Source organism: Chaetomium fimeti (genome assembly GCF_033439085.1).
Source record: "Chaetomium fimeti strain CBS 168.71 chromosome Unknown B0H64scaffold_5, whole genome shotgun sequence".
In the NCBI taxonomy this organism is placed as follows: domain Eukaryota; kingdom Fungi; phylum Ascomycota; class Sordariomycetes; order Sordariales; family Chaetomiaceae; genus Chaetomium; species Chaetomium fimeti.
In genome coordinates, this window is record NW_026944333.1 from 565,935 (window position 1) to 579,104 (window position 13,170).

Consider the following 13,170-nt stretch of genomic DNA (forward strand, 5'->3'; position numbering starts at 1 on the left):
GAAGGGCCCGGAACCCGCAAACAGCCCCTCCACTAACGGCTTGCGAAGCCCCGCCAATGCCAAGACTTGCACCCGATCCGATCAACTGCAACGCACGCCAAGGGCCCAGAACAGTTGCTTCTCAGACCGGAAAGAATCGTAGGTGAGTTATGTGCAGGAGGGGAATGTTTAAGTCAGGCAATGAACTCATATTGTGAATCAGGCGAGGATATTATCCGCCAAAAAACTCACCGAGTCCAAAGCTAAGGCAAGCTGTTAACCAACCCATATGCCATCCCCAGACGCGAAGACTGTGCAGAGAGTGTCTTTTCCGGCTTCGACCGCATAATCATAACTTCCTTATTTCATACCTACGTAGCCCGGGGTATCATATCATACGCATCACTCAAAAACACAAATCCCACCTGCCATCGCCTCTCGCAAACTCCATGCTCTCCACAAACCGTCCAAGGGTACACATACCCCTGTGATCCGCACCGCACCGACTCAACTTCATAACCCGATCATTCACCAGCACCCGCACCATCTCCTCGCCCTCCTCCTCACCCTCCTCAGCACCCTCACCCTTCTCCCCTTTCACCCCACACCGCATCTTCTCCACGTACACCCTCGCCCCAAACGGCACCGCCCAGCCCGCCGCATACCCCCCACTCTCCTCGGGCTCCTGCCGGGTGCTATTATCCAGCATCGCGACCCCATCATACACGCCCAGCGCGCCCAGCACGCCCATCATGTCATTATCATGACTAAAATCCGCATACAGCGCCCTATCCAACGGAAACGTCTCCCGGTCCGCATCCAGCGTGCGGTTGGTGCTCGTGCCGTCCGCCACGGGGGTGCGGGTGAGGCGGGCGAGCAGCTCGTTGACGAAGCCGACGCCCTGGGTCGGGCCGAGCGGGTTGCCCGGCCCGTAGCCGTACCATTTCTCGAGGGACTGGTAGTAGTCGTAGTGGCGCCACTCGGCGGGGGTGAAGAGGCGGCAGAAGGGGGCCGGGACGGCGCCGCCGGGCGAGGCGACCGTCTCGAAGGGGCACAGGTCCATCAGGGCGATGGTGTCGCGGTCGTCGAACGGGTCGCCGCGGATGGCGAGGTTGGCGTTGATGCGCGCGGTGATGGGGGCGGCGAAGGTGGTGAGGTAGGCTTTTTGGGCGGCCCTGCCGATGGTGGCGTAGCGGCCGCGCTCGAAGGCGTCGCAGAGGCTGTGGTGGAGCGTGTTGTTGGTGGTGGCCGTTTCCGGGATGACGACCATGTCGTAGGGGAGGCGGGGCCGCGCGGTGGACTCGGGGTCGGCGAGCAGGGCCGCGTGGAAGCCCTGGGTGAAGTTTTGGGCGGAGTGGACTACGCGGTCCTGGCCGCCGGCGCGGACGAAAGGAGGTGATTTGCGGGCGAGGGAGCGGTAGCGGTGGTAGAACTTGAGTCCCGAGTTCACCATCTGTTGCTGGCCCATCGGGGTCAACTGATCGGCCCCCAAGCGGTATTTGTAGTCTCGAAGGAATTCGAAGCCTGGACCGTAAGACTTGGCGTCGTAAATCCTGGCGACGATGAGGCGGTAGTGTACCGACCTGGTGAAGGTCGGAGCCCTCGCCCCATGGCGGGAGAGGACTTGCGCAAAGGTCAACTCGCAGTCATCGGGGATGGAGGGGTCAATCTCTGATGGCACCGAGTAGTAGGGCGAGTACTGCCCCCAGTAGTGGTAGATGGGAGTGCCGCACAGGTAGCCCCGGTCAGGTGTGTCGTCGCATTTTAGAGGCCCGCGTTGCCTAGTCATCGGGGTTAGCTTTGGCAGATGCGAGGAAAAGTAACCGGAAACTCACATAAAGACAACCGTCGCAAAGCCCACCAAAACCACCATCAGCGCGAGGCCGGCGAGCTTCGTAGCACGTCGAGTCCATCTCGGCCGAGTGCCTTGGCCAAGACCCCCGTTGGAGGCCGATTGATCCAGAAGAGGTGCATATCCCGAGGGGCCCTTGCGGAACCAGTTCATGAGCGAGGCCATCATGTTGGGGCCGTCTGTGATCAGCACGGCGTAGTCGGTTTGTCGTTGAGGGGTTCAAAACTGGGAATGCATGCCGGTCTAAGTCTAGCTTAGCCGGTATCTGTTTATTTTATGATGTCCCTTCACAAACCAAATTTCGAGTTGATGTCCGGCACTGGCAAGAGTCCCGTATGTTGACCGGTCCAAGAAGTTGAGCGAGGTTCCGTGTGCGTTGGCCGAGCCCGCCGACGACCCCCAACTGGGCGAGCCACTTGGTCGTGCCGAGACCCCAAACACTCGGTTCGGTGGGTCCCAACTGAAACCCCGAAACGGCCCACGTGCAGCCCCACCACACCCCCCTGGGAGTTCGACGATCGGCGCTAGGGCACGGGCACCCGAGGCCCCAAAACCGGTGCCTTCCAGAAGCCGACCCCAGGGCAGGCCAACAACCACGGCCAACAACACCTAACCACAACCAACAACCATGGCCGACACATATGCCCGGATGGGAAGATGAGTCTCGGGATGTGCAAGTAGATCAATCCTATCCCGATTCCGAAAATAGCACGGGCCGGCCTGGCCGACCCTTTCGCAGGCTGACATTCTGACGGCAGCAGCAGCCTTGGTTGATCAAACTGACCTAACTCTGAGAGTCTTTTTTCCCTTTCCTTTTTCCTCAAAGCCATCACCAAATCGTCGAGAACAACACGCCGAGTTCGCATCCTCAAACTACTGCATGTATTTGGTATCACTCGATCTGCACGGTTCTATTCGTATTGCGCGGCATTTACTCACCAACCCAAACTTCGTCCACCCAAATCCGCGACGGGGATAAGCTCGCGCCGCGTCCCAGCCCTGTACAACCATGCCAAGAAGCGGCGCGGATGTTTCCCATCGCCGCATGGAACCTCCCTCCCTACTCAGTACATACCTAGGTACCTACCCATATCTGACATGACGCGTAGCTGGAGCTACCGGAGCTCTGTGTCTCCATGTTCGTATCGGGACCTTCTGGTTCCGCCAAATCCGTGCAACTCTCCTGAGACCCGTGACACCGCCGCCCGCCCACTGAGCGAAGCGAGACCTGCCCGGCGGTTAGGTAATTTCCCAAGGTGCGTGATATTGATTCAAGACATGCACCCACGGCGGTTATAGCCCGTGTTTTACACCATCGACATATCATAGCTGCAGCAGAGTGGGGAGGTGCAGGTGGATTGCATGTATACTGTGTATCAAAAGCGTACCAGCAAGAAAGTCTCTTGAATAAATGCTCTGTCTATCTGCGCAGGTATCAAAACACAACGCCGTGGTATCATCGGTAGCAACAACAGTAGTAGTAGTAGTAGTGGCCAGCCCTTGTAGCCAAACCCGTCGCAGACAACCCCCCCTTTGCCCCCCGGGCATTAACCCCCCCAGATAGATGCCAGCCCGTTGTCGCCAAGCACCCAGCTCGGCGTATGGAACCCCAGGGCATCTATTTTCCCAACCCAACCCAACCCATCCCACCGCTCTATCCATCAATCCATCCCGAGTTTCCATACAGATACAAAGGTAAGGAAGGGTATCAATACCCTAGGTGAAACAAAAGAAAAAGTAAAAAGGATATCCGCCTCTTCAAAACGCAACACCCACGCTCATCGGCCGAGGCGCGGGCGGGCTCGGATACGGGCTCACCACGCCCAACCCCTCAGCGCCAACCCCAGCCCCACCGCCGGCAGCAATCTCCTTCTCAAACTCGGCCTTGTTAAACCCAATCACCGGCGTGGTATGCCTCGTCGACGAGCCCTGCTTGGGCGTCTGGTCGGGGGACCACGCGGTAGTCGTAGTGGGGAGCGTCTTGGCACCCCCATCGCTGCCGCTCTCATCACCATCACCGTCATCATCATCGCCGCCCGTCTCCCACGTGTACACGGACGACGAGGTCTCCATGCTGGTGCGCGGCAGGCCCTCGGGCGGCGCCACGCACTGGTAGAAGCCGTCGGATTCCTTGACCGGCCGCGGGGAGGTGGTGGTGGTGGTTGTGGCGGCGGTGGTGGTGCCGAACGTCATGGTGGTCGGGGTGGTGTCGTCGGCGGCGCTCTGCAGGTTCTCGTCCTCTTCGTCGGGGTTGAAGAGCCAGTGGGACACGCGGGAGAAGGATTTCTTCTTGCGGAGGGGCGGGCGCAGGACTAAGGGGAGGGGTGGCGCGAGGGGGCGTTCGAGGCGCTCGGAACCCTTCTCGGGAGAGCTGGCGCGCCGGGCGGCGGTGTAGGTGGGTTGGGGGGTGTTGGACTGCGCAGCGGCGGTGAGTTCTAGCGTCTTTTCTTGCACCGTCATGCTGGTAACGCGCGACGGCGCGGTGCGAGGGCGGTCGTCTAGGCTGAGACGCTGGGCAAAGGACGGGGCGGCCGCCGGCAGCGCCGGGATGGATGGCATCGGTTCGAGCGCTGTGGTTGTTAGCCGAGCCCTCGCATCGTTTGCAGACGGTAACGTACCCCCCATGTCAAAGGCGGTCAACGGCCGGTTGCCAAAGTAGGTGCTCTGCCGCTGCACCACCGAGTTGATTTCAGCCTGCAACCTCTCCTTCTCGATCATGGCGCTGGCGATCCGCGCGACGATGCGCTCCGTATTAGGGGCCGTCGAGGCACGCGCCCTCGACTTGGGCGGTATCCTCGGCGGGCTCATACTGGCGTCGGACATGCCGGACTCCTGCCGGCGGTGCTTCCGCGGGATGTGGAACGACATGGTTTGGTGGTGGCCACGCTCGGTTGCGAGCGTCGTGCCGCTGCTGGCGTCCCACTTGGAGCTGTTCCCCGTGTACACCCGGGGCGGTTGTGTAATCTCGCAGTCAACATGCGGAAGGATGGCCGACAACCGGTTGTCCGGCTGGTAGATGCTGAGCTCGATCGGCCGGAATGAGCGGGGACGTGGCCTAGACTGCTCCGTAGGCTGCTGCGGAGGAAATTGGAATGACTCGGATTGTAGGTGACGGAAATCTGTTGGCCCTGATATTTGCAGCCGGCGCACCGAGGACGACGACCTCGAAAACAAGTGCTTCCTCACGGAGCTGTCGCGACTCGCCGGCCTCCGTAACCGTGTCCGCTCTGCCTCCCTGTCGAGCGTCTTTTCGTACGTCCTCTCGCTCGACCACGCCGGGTCTGCCGATGGCCTGGGGATGATGGCGGGTTGGTCCCGCAAGACAACGATATTCCTCTCGGAACCTGAGAGGTTTGGCGTACGGTTCGAGATAAGGCGACGACCAGAGTCACCCGACCCAGATCTCTCGCGCGAGCCGCAACATGACGCAAAGGAAGCAAACCACGAAGAAAATGTATCCATGCTGGCGGTTTCAAGCAGCCACTAAAGGTAAAGGGAAGGACTCATGCCTCGGTGCGAAAGAAACGAAAGACACGTCCAGCGACCAGCACCCGGGACAAAGAAAATGTACAGAGCACACGGGAGAGGAGGCAGAGCGCGGCGGCGCGGACGGACCAGCCATCTTTACATAACATCACGGCTGGCCGTCGAAAGTGTAGCACACTCTGCAGGCCGGCTGAGCAGCGCTGACTTAGTGGTGGACAGCGGCCGGATGTGAGGTCCCAGGGGGTGGCATCTGATAGGCTGGCGTGGCCTGGCCGAGGAACCAGTTGGCGCTTACAAAACCGGGGGAGGGTGATGTCGCGGGCGACATGTCCACACCCGCTTTGGAATGCCGACCAGTGACATGCCGTGAAAGGTGCCGCACTGCGTATCATGTCTCACTCTTTTCTTGGACAGCGGCCACCGTCCCGACCGCATTGCCACAAAAGTCTGTGAAAGGGGGTCTCGTGGCCGTCGAGATTGGCCGGGTCTCGAGCAGCCCGATCCGCTTATTTGGCAATTGACAGAGCAGATTCAGATCTGAGGGAGGCCATGCGATGGGGCGCTGCTATTCTTTCCTGAAACCGAGCCCAACGGCACGGCGGGCGTTGGCCGCGGCCATCGTTGGGACCTGCTGTGGATTATGAGATCTCTTGGGAACCCGGGCCAGATGGGAGACCCTTGTCCGCATGTTTCGATCTCGGTGGATGCTAGCCATCTGACAGGCAGACGCAAGGTACCTCTACCCGTCGCACCGAACTGGTGGGAGTTGTGTCAAAAGCGGTTTGCGCGGGGGCCCTACACAGTCGGTTCTTGTGGAGATGTGCCCAGCAAGGGATGCCGAGTTCCAACCTACTAGGCTGCCTCTATCCGTACCAAACATTCATTGATCAGTGTGGACTCGCCGCGTCTGCTTTGTTTATCGTGAGGCCGAAGTGTGTGTGGAGCATGGACTGAAAGACGCAAATAATGCTCCGCGAAGCCACTCAGCTCAGCCGAGAGGGTTGCAACGAGAATCTCATCTCCCATCTTGCGTGAGCGAGGTGAAGGGGGCGCCGCGCTGGCCGCGTTCCCATTCGCGTTTCCATATTTTTTAGCCGTTGAGAGGGAGAGTTTGCGGACATGTCAAATGTCAAAATCCAGTGGCTCAGAGCTCGCGTGAGTGAGACAGCCCACCGAAACAAGCTTAGCGCGTCGCAACATGGCGCACGATACACGAAATAAAAGCAGAAGCTTCGATCCTGAAACAGTTCAACCGCTGCAGCCGTTCATGTTGTGTTGCAGAATTCGACGGCTCGGTTCGCGGTTTGAGCTTCTCGAAGGGGGGGTCATGAGATGGCTGAGGCGCGCGGGGTGCAGGAAGCGGCAGTGGCTGAGACTGGGAATGCAATCAGCCCTGCAGAAAGCCCGAGCCAAGCCTCAGAAATGTCTCGGCCCGGAATAATGAAAGAGCGAATAATGTGAATTACATCAGCAATATGGATGCCCGTGGCTTCTTTGCAGCGCCAAGCTTTCTGGGGCGATGGCCAAGGGCACAGACCAGGTAACTCGCTGTAGCAGGGGTGTTCTGAAGATACGTGTACGGATTTGTACCGAATAAACTTGGAGAGCAGCAACCACCCACCAAAGACCGACCTCGACTCGGCACGACTCGCTCTGCGGCATCGCACAATTGACTTTCGGGACAGATCTGCGCGGTATTCGAGTTACCCGCATCACGTTGGTCGGTTTGAATCGTACTACCGTTGAACGCAGGTGCAACACCAGCTCCGACACTTCCAAATTCCGACAACTTCGACTCGGCCTCTTCTTCCCAAGACTCCATCCCGATTCTCCGAAGCGATGCAGGCTCCTCCTCCCCAGGGCCCTCCCCAGGGCGGCCAGATGCCGCCCATGATGCCTAGCCCAGAGCAGATTGCCCATATGCAACGGCAGCTTGCCATTGACGCAGAGAAGATGGGCGTGACCGTGCCGCAGTTCATTGGTGAGCCTACTATCCGATACGTGTTCTATCCGAGCGGTAGCTAACAGGCGCAGAACACCTCAAGCGACAAGCACAGGAACGGATGCAAGCGCAGCAACAGCAACAGCAGCAGCAAGGGCAAGAAGGTGGTGCCGAACATCAACACCAGCACCAACACCAGCATCAACACCCCCACCCTCACCAACACCAGCACCAGCACCAGGGCCAGGGCCAGCAGCAGCCAATTGTGCCGGGCCCGCCCAACCCGGTTGCTATCGCTCTCGCCAAGTTCCTCCGCAGCCAGACTCTCAAGCCGCGCACCTGCATTCTTAATGGCGAGCGCAAGGACATGTTCAGGGTAAGCCCACTTCCCCGCTCCCTCTGCCACCCGCGCCGCTAACCACCGCCGCAGGTCAAACGCGCCCTCCGCGCGCTCGAATCCGACGCGTACAAGGCCGCGCGCAAGAAGAACCCCGCACTCCCCGAGATCACGGACCGCGCGTCGCTCGAGAACGCGTTCAAGCTCCTCCCGCTGTCGATGCTCGCCCTGCGGGTGGTCAAGTCGGACCCGCACGAGGGCCACGACCACGGCCCGAGCAAGAAGCAGGGCAAGCGCACCAAGGGTCTCTGGACGGTGCGCATCGAGCCGCAGCAAGAGGCCGGCGACGACATGTACTACGTCTGGCTGTGGGAGGGCAGCCAGGTCATGCGCAAGGTATACGCCGCGTTGGCCCTCGCCGCCATCTTCGCCGTCGTCTGCTACCCGCTGTGGCCCGTCAAGCTGCGCCAGGGTGGTTACTATCTCAGTTGGGCCTTCCTCTGCTTCATGGGCTTGTTCTTCGCCATGGCTATCTTCCGTGTCATCCTCTTCTGCATCACCTACTTCGTCCTGTCACCCGGCTTCTGGCTGTTCCCGAACCTATGGGAGGACGTTTCCGTCGTCGACAGCTTCAAGCCTGTTTGGGCGTGGCACGAGGTGAGTTTGCCCCTCCCCCAATATCTTCCCAATGCACGATGCTGACTACTGCCCCCCAGCCCGCCGCCGCCAAGAAGAAGAAGAAGACGACCAAGAAGTCGGCCAGCGGTTCCGCGGCTGCCGGCGCGACCTTCTCCGGCGCCACTGGACAGCCGGCCCCCGCGAGCGCTACTACGACTGCTACTGCCACACAAATCGCCACCGGTCTGCAGCAGCGCAGCTATATGGCGCCGAGGGTTGAGGAGCTGGAAGACGACGAGTGATTGCGGGTTGCGGCGTCCGGCGTGGCATGTGGGGGATGGAGGTTGCTGGCCTGGGGGGGCTTTCATGTATGTATGTTTAATCCTGGGCTGTCGGCCTGGTAGTGCGGGGACGGTTTCAAAAGGCACGTCGGGTTATCAACAATGGAATACCTGGGTTTTCATAACAGTGATGCCATGGAACCGTATAAGCGCGATTACCAGCCCCTCTGCCCGTTTATGTTTTTAAATAAGGTGTCGTCATTAGAGTCGTGTCAAAAAGATCGAGCCTACATTGCCCCTATCCTGCGATATGACTACTTACCTACCTACCCAAGGAGATGTTGAAGCCGTGCGTTACTTGTCATGTCCAACACAGAGAGCGTATCCAACATTCATCAACCAAACAGCACATCCAACCCCCCTTTCCAAAACCCCCCACCCTACGTGTAGAGCTCATCAGTCAGACTATTCAACGCCAACCCATCCTTAGCCAAATCATCCACATCAATCAAGAACTGCAGCGGCATCTCCACCAGCGTGCCCCTCACCCCACCAAGCCACTCCTTCAGCTCCTGCACACCCCCCGGGAAATCCCCCTTCACCACGTGCCCGTAGTCCACCTTGCCTTTCTTGTACCCCTCGGCCGCCTGCTCGGGCGTCTCCCCGGGCATAACAAAATGCGCCGAAAACAGCCGGTCATAGTCCTCCCACGTGCGCATCGTGTCGTCGGGCACGGCGTGGAAGGCGCGCCGGAAGATCTCGGTGTTGCGCCGCGCCGTGCCGCGCCACAGGTCGAGGAAGCCGCGCGCCAGCGGGTCCTGCACCAGCCGGTCGGCGGCCGAGCCCCAGTCGTACTCGTTGGTCGCGTGGTGCGTGACGGGCGTCCAGTTGTTGTTGGCGGAGTCGACGGGCTGGTGCGGGAGCAGGCCGAGGTGCTTGCGGAAGAGCTGGCGGCGGAGCGAGGTGGCGAAGGCGGAGGCCGTGTAAGGGCGGCCGGCCATGGTGCTGGTGACGGGCGTGGGGTCCTCGATGATGACGGCGATCTCGCTGTCGTGGTTGCCCAGCTGGGAGCGGTCGTTGAGGTTGGCCGAGCCGCAGATGACGAGCTGGTCGTCGGCGATGAGCACCTTGCTGTGGATGTAGAGCTGCTCGCACACGAAGGCGTCGAGCTCGTCCTCGGCCGACCCCGACCACGGCACGCTGCGCAGGTCCGCGCCGTTTTGCATGTAGCAGGATGAGATGGAGTTCCACGTCTGGTCCGACATGTGGCTGGCGGCTTCCTGGTAGCGCCGGTACTGGCTGTCGCCGTGGCTGCCTTGGCGGTCGCCTTCGTAGCGCTCGTTGTACTCGCGCTGGGCCTCGCCATAGCGTACGCCGCTCTCACGCTCGGCGCTGCCCATGATGGCGCTGGAGTTGATGCGGTCGTAGCTGCGCAGGTTGTAGAAGTTGATGTATTTGTGGGGGTCCTCAACTCCTGAGCTCCGCAGCGTCTCGATGATGCTGCTGCCGCCGCGGTTGATCGAGTCGTACTGGAACTCCATGATGGCCCTGGTGCCGAGCGCGCCCTCGGACTTGAGGTCTCCAGCAAAGGCGGGAACGGCAGGCATCATGACGATAATATGGAACTCTTCGTTGCTCTGGTGGGCGCGGAGGATGCGGTCCACAATGGCCCGGCCAATTCTGTTGCTGACCGGCTTCTGCTTGTCCGAGGTGGCAGTGATGAAGAACTGCAACGGTCAGTGTTTATCCGACACTCAGTGACGAAGAACGAACCTGGTTCTCGATGTAGACAAAGTGTCTGGCGTTCTTGATGGCCTCGATGTAGGCGTTGGCAATCGAGTGCTCCGTGCCGGTACCCAACGACCATTTGCAAACGCTGCTCGGGTTAGCACAGCACGCGATGTCATTTTTGGCACCCATACCTTCTCGTCAGCTGGATGTGAGCTCCATCACTTTGCCGGTGTGGCGCATGAGGTGCTTCTTCCTCATCCCCGAGGAAGCGGTGCATGTGCCGCGAGAAACGGTTTTGCAACCCGCCAAAGTAGTGTTCACCATCACCCAAGAGGTGGTTCGCCGCGCCTCGATGGGCCTGCGGCGCCTGGAGAAGCTGGTACTTGCCGATGTCCCGGGTGCTGTACTTCTTGTTGAAGATGAAGTTCCTGGGGAAGGTTAGTACGTCTTAAGCAATTCTGGGCCATACTTACCATCGCTCGGTAAAATGGATGGCCAGGCTGTCCACAATGGGCCCCGAAAGGCTGATGCTGATATCAGACCATCCCATCCGGGAGCTCTTGGTGCGGTCGACTAGGTTTGTTAGCCACATGGAGGGTCAAAGAGGAGGCAGAACGTAATGAGGGGGGGATGGGGAAAGGGGAAAAGAGCGAGAAAAGAATAGTACGTTTGTTGTTCTCCCACTTTTCGACATCCTCAAAGTCGTAAATCCTCGCGTTGTTGTAGTCTTGCCCGGGAAACACGATGTCATCAATGTTGCCGGGATGGGCGTCGGCAATGGGATGGCCTAGTTTGTAAGCATGGTTTCGCAGCGGCCGGTCGGGGCGAGGATAGCCTACTGTTTGTGTCCCATCTTCCGAAACCTACTCACAACGGTCAGCACAGTCCCTCCCAGGAATCCAAAGTATAACTTACACATATCAAGACCACCCATAAATGCCACTTTCCCGTCGATGAGGCAGAGCTTCTCGTGGTGAGAATAAAACAAGACGATATCGTCCGCAGTGCCGTAGAGGGACTTGACGGCATCCTGGGACGCCCTGGCAAGGTCGAACGTCTTCAGGCTGAAGCTCTGGAGGCTAGCATGAAGCTCTTGGAGACCCGTGACAAAGTCATTCCCGCTGTGATGGTGGTCCGGGTGGCGGAAGACCTTGATGTTGGGGTGGAGGGCTTCCAGGTGATGCTTGGTGTGCTGCGGACTGTCAGTATCGCCCAGGGGCCGGAACGGGTGGTCTGGTGTCCTACTATCGAGTTCACTGTTCTTGTTAGTCCTATTCCACCGGACGGGATCTATGGGTCCGCTTACACGTCAAAGCCTGCGGCACCTCCTTGTACACGACCACGTAGATCTTTACGCCGCGCTCAGCCGCGGCTTGGAGCATCTTGTCCAGGCGGTAGCGCTCATTGCGGGCAGGGGGTCGACGCAGGTACAGCTCCGGACTGCGGGGTGTCAACGTCACGGTCTCTCGGCTTCTCGCGGATAGTGGGCAGAATTACCTCAGCCACCAGTCCAGGATGTAGATGTACTCCCGTGCCTCTGTACACGTGGGGTTAGTGTCAAGGGTCCATTGTGTGATGGGGGTTCGCGCCAAGTAAATAATGTGATTCTGGGGTATTATTACCTTCCAGGGCCATGGACACGGCCCAGAAATACGAAGCGCCGTCGACATACCACTTCGGGTGTCCCGAACTCTGAGGAGCGAATGAGGAGTAGCGATTTGTGCCGTACTCGGCATGGGCATCATCCTCGTGACACTCATGGCCATCATGGGTATGAGAATGCTTCTCCTCGCCGGACGTGAAGTCCTCAATGCCCTGTTTGGCTTTGCGCATCAACGAATGGAAGTCCATGGCTTCGGTGTCGAAGTCGGGTCAAGGGCAGATCTCGGCGTGGGCAAGCAACTGAACTGCGGGGCGGGGACAGCCGAACAAGAAAAGGGAAAATGCAGGAAAAGACGGGAGCCCGTGAGGTCGGAATTGTGAAACAGTGGGTAGCGTGACCCCGACGGGATTAAATACTACCAGAATACTGCTGCAAAAACGGGCGACTTCGTAAATCCGAATCTGGTGGTATCTGACCACCCAACGAGTATTTGGTATTTGGGGATTGGAGAATCTGGGATGGAATTGAGATGGTGTCCAGATTTGCTCGGGTTCCTTGCATCATTCCCCCTCAGCCCACCCTGAGCCACCCTACCCCTCTGCCCCTGAGTCGAGTCGAGTGAAGTCGAAGAGCTGACTGCATCACCGCCACGGGCTAGAGGAGCATGGCCAATGGGAACCCGGGCATTCAGCTGCTGCTTGCCTGAGCCGGCCGGGATTCCGCTGCCCGCTTGGTGGAGAGTTGCCGAGTTTGCCCCATTCCATCCACGGCATCCCACCCAAAAGCCATTTCCTGGTTGTCCGTCATCAGTCCGGGTAGGGTGCATCCGATCCAGCTCACGGCATGTGAGATAGGGCTGAGAAGGAATCCACCTCGGCAAGGCAAGGCTTAAATTGTACAGCTAGATTACGCGGTATGGTCTCGTGCGGTTTGCGCTATGACCGAGATGGTGCAGAGTTGCCGAAAAGGGACCAGGGACCTCATTCCGAAATTCCGCATCGAATTCTCTGAACCTATCACGGGGTAATCGTAAAAGGCCGGTATCGCAAGAATTGTGCTGCCCAGAGGGGGCTCGCATTTGGGTCTGTCGGTAATTCCGGGTTGGTGTGCCCATCGCCTACCATGTAACGGCGAAGTATTATGTTACACGAATGAGAGAGAGAACACCCTCTCCAAAAGGCGTGGTTCGGTGAAGAAACCAAAAAAGTGTGGTGACGCTAACTTACAGCCCCCTGTCATTTCATCAGTCTTCTCTTTGCCGCGGGTACCCCCGTGCTGCTAGGTACCGGTAGTCTCGTGGCGCCAGCTCCCGCGCAAGCCACGGTATGGACGGACCCGCTG

The 13,170-nt window shown here is 59.2% G+C and overlaps 4 protein-coding genes across 4 annotated transcripts; 1 reads left to right on the plus strand and 3 right to left on the minus strand.

Moving 5' to 3' along the window:
• Nucleotides 1-96: 96 nt before the first annotated feature.
• On the minus strand, nt 97-2,201 carry B0H64DRAFT_361197 (histidine phosphatase superfamily). The gene is made up of 3 exons (XM_062801725.1): nt 1,815-2,201; nt 203-1,760; nt 97-142 (listed from the first exon to the last, which is right to left on the minus strand). The coding sequence occupies exons 1-2, from the start codon at nt 1,997-1,999 to the stop codon at nt 386-388; spliced, it is 1,560 nt and encodes a 519-aa protein (XP_062657499.1). The 5' UTR covers nt 2,000-2,201; the 3' UTR covers nt 97-142; nt 203-385.
• A 1,260-nt stretch (nt 2,202-3,461) lies between these two features.
• On the minus strand, nt 3,462-5,548 carry B0H64DRAFT_433249 (uncharacterized protein). The gene is made up of 2 exons (XM_062806036.1): nt 4,450-5,548; nt 3,462-4,401 (listed from the first exon to the last, which is right to left on the minus strand). Exons 1-2 carry the CDS (start codon nt 5,291-5,293, stop codon nt 3,590-3,592), a joined length of 1,656 nt encoding a protein of 551 aa, XP_062657500.1. The 5' UTR covers nt 5,294-5,548; the 3' UTR covers nt 3,462-3,589.
• A 1,309-nt stretch (nt 5,549-6,857) lies between these two features.
• On the plus strand, nt 6,858-8,728 carry B0H64DRAFT_361200 (translocation protein Sec62-domain-containing protein). Its single transcript, XM_062801726.1, has 4 exons — nt 6,858-7,298; nt 7,352-7,635; nt 7,690-8,253; nt 8,313-8,728. Exons 1-4 carry the CDS (start codon nt 7,157-7,159, stop codon nt 8,514-8,516), a joined length of 1,194 nt encoding a protein of 397 aa, XP_062657501.1. The 5' UTR covers nt 6,858-7,156; the 3' UTR covers nt 8,517-8,728.
• Nucleotides 8,729-12,390, minus strand: B0H64DRAFT_343096 (uncharacterized protein). The gene is made up of 11 exons (XM_062801271.1): nt 11,849-12,390; nt 11,724-11,763; nt 11,533-11,666; nt 11,472-11,482; nt 11,142-11,418; nt 11,066-11,089; nt 10,894-11,013; nt 10,700-10,799; nt 10,418-10,654; nt 10,269-10,371; nt 8,729-10,222 (listed from the first exon to the last, which is right to left on the minus strand). The coding sequence occupies exons 1-11, from the start codon at nt 12,075-12,077 to the stop codon at nt 8,936-8,938; spliced, it is 2,562 nt and encodes an 853-aa protein (XP_062657502.1). The 5' UTR covers nt 12,078-12,390; the 3' UTR covers nt 8,729-8,935.
• Between the last annotated feature and the right edge of the window lie 780 nt (nt 12,391-13,170).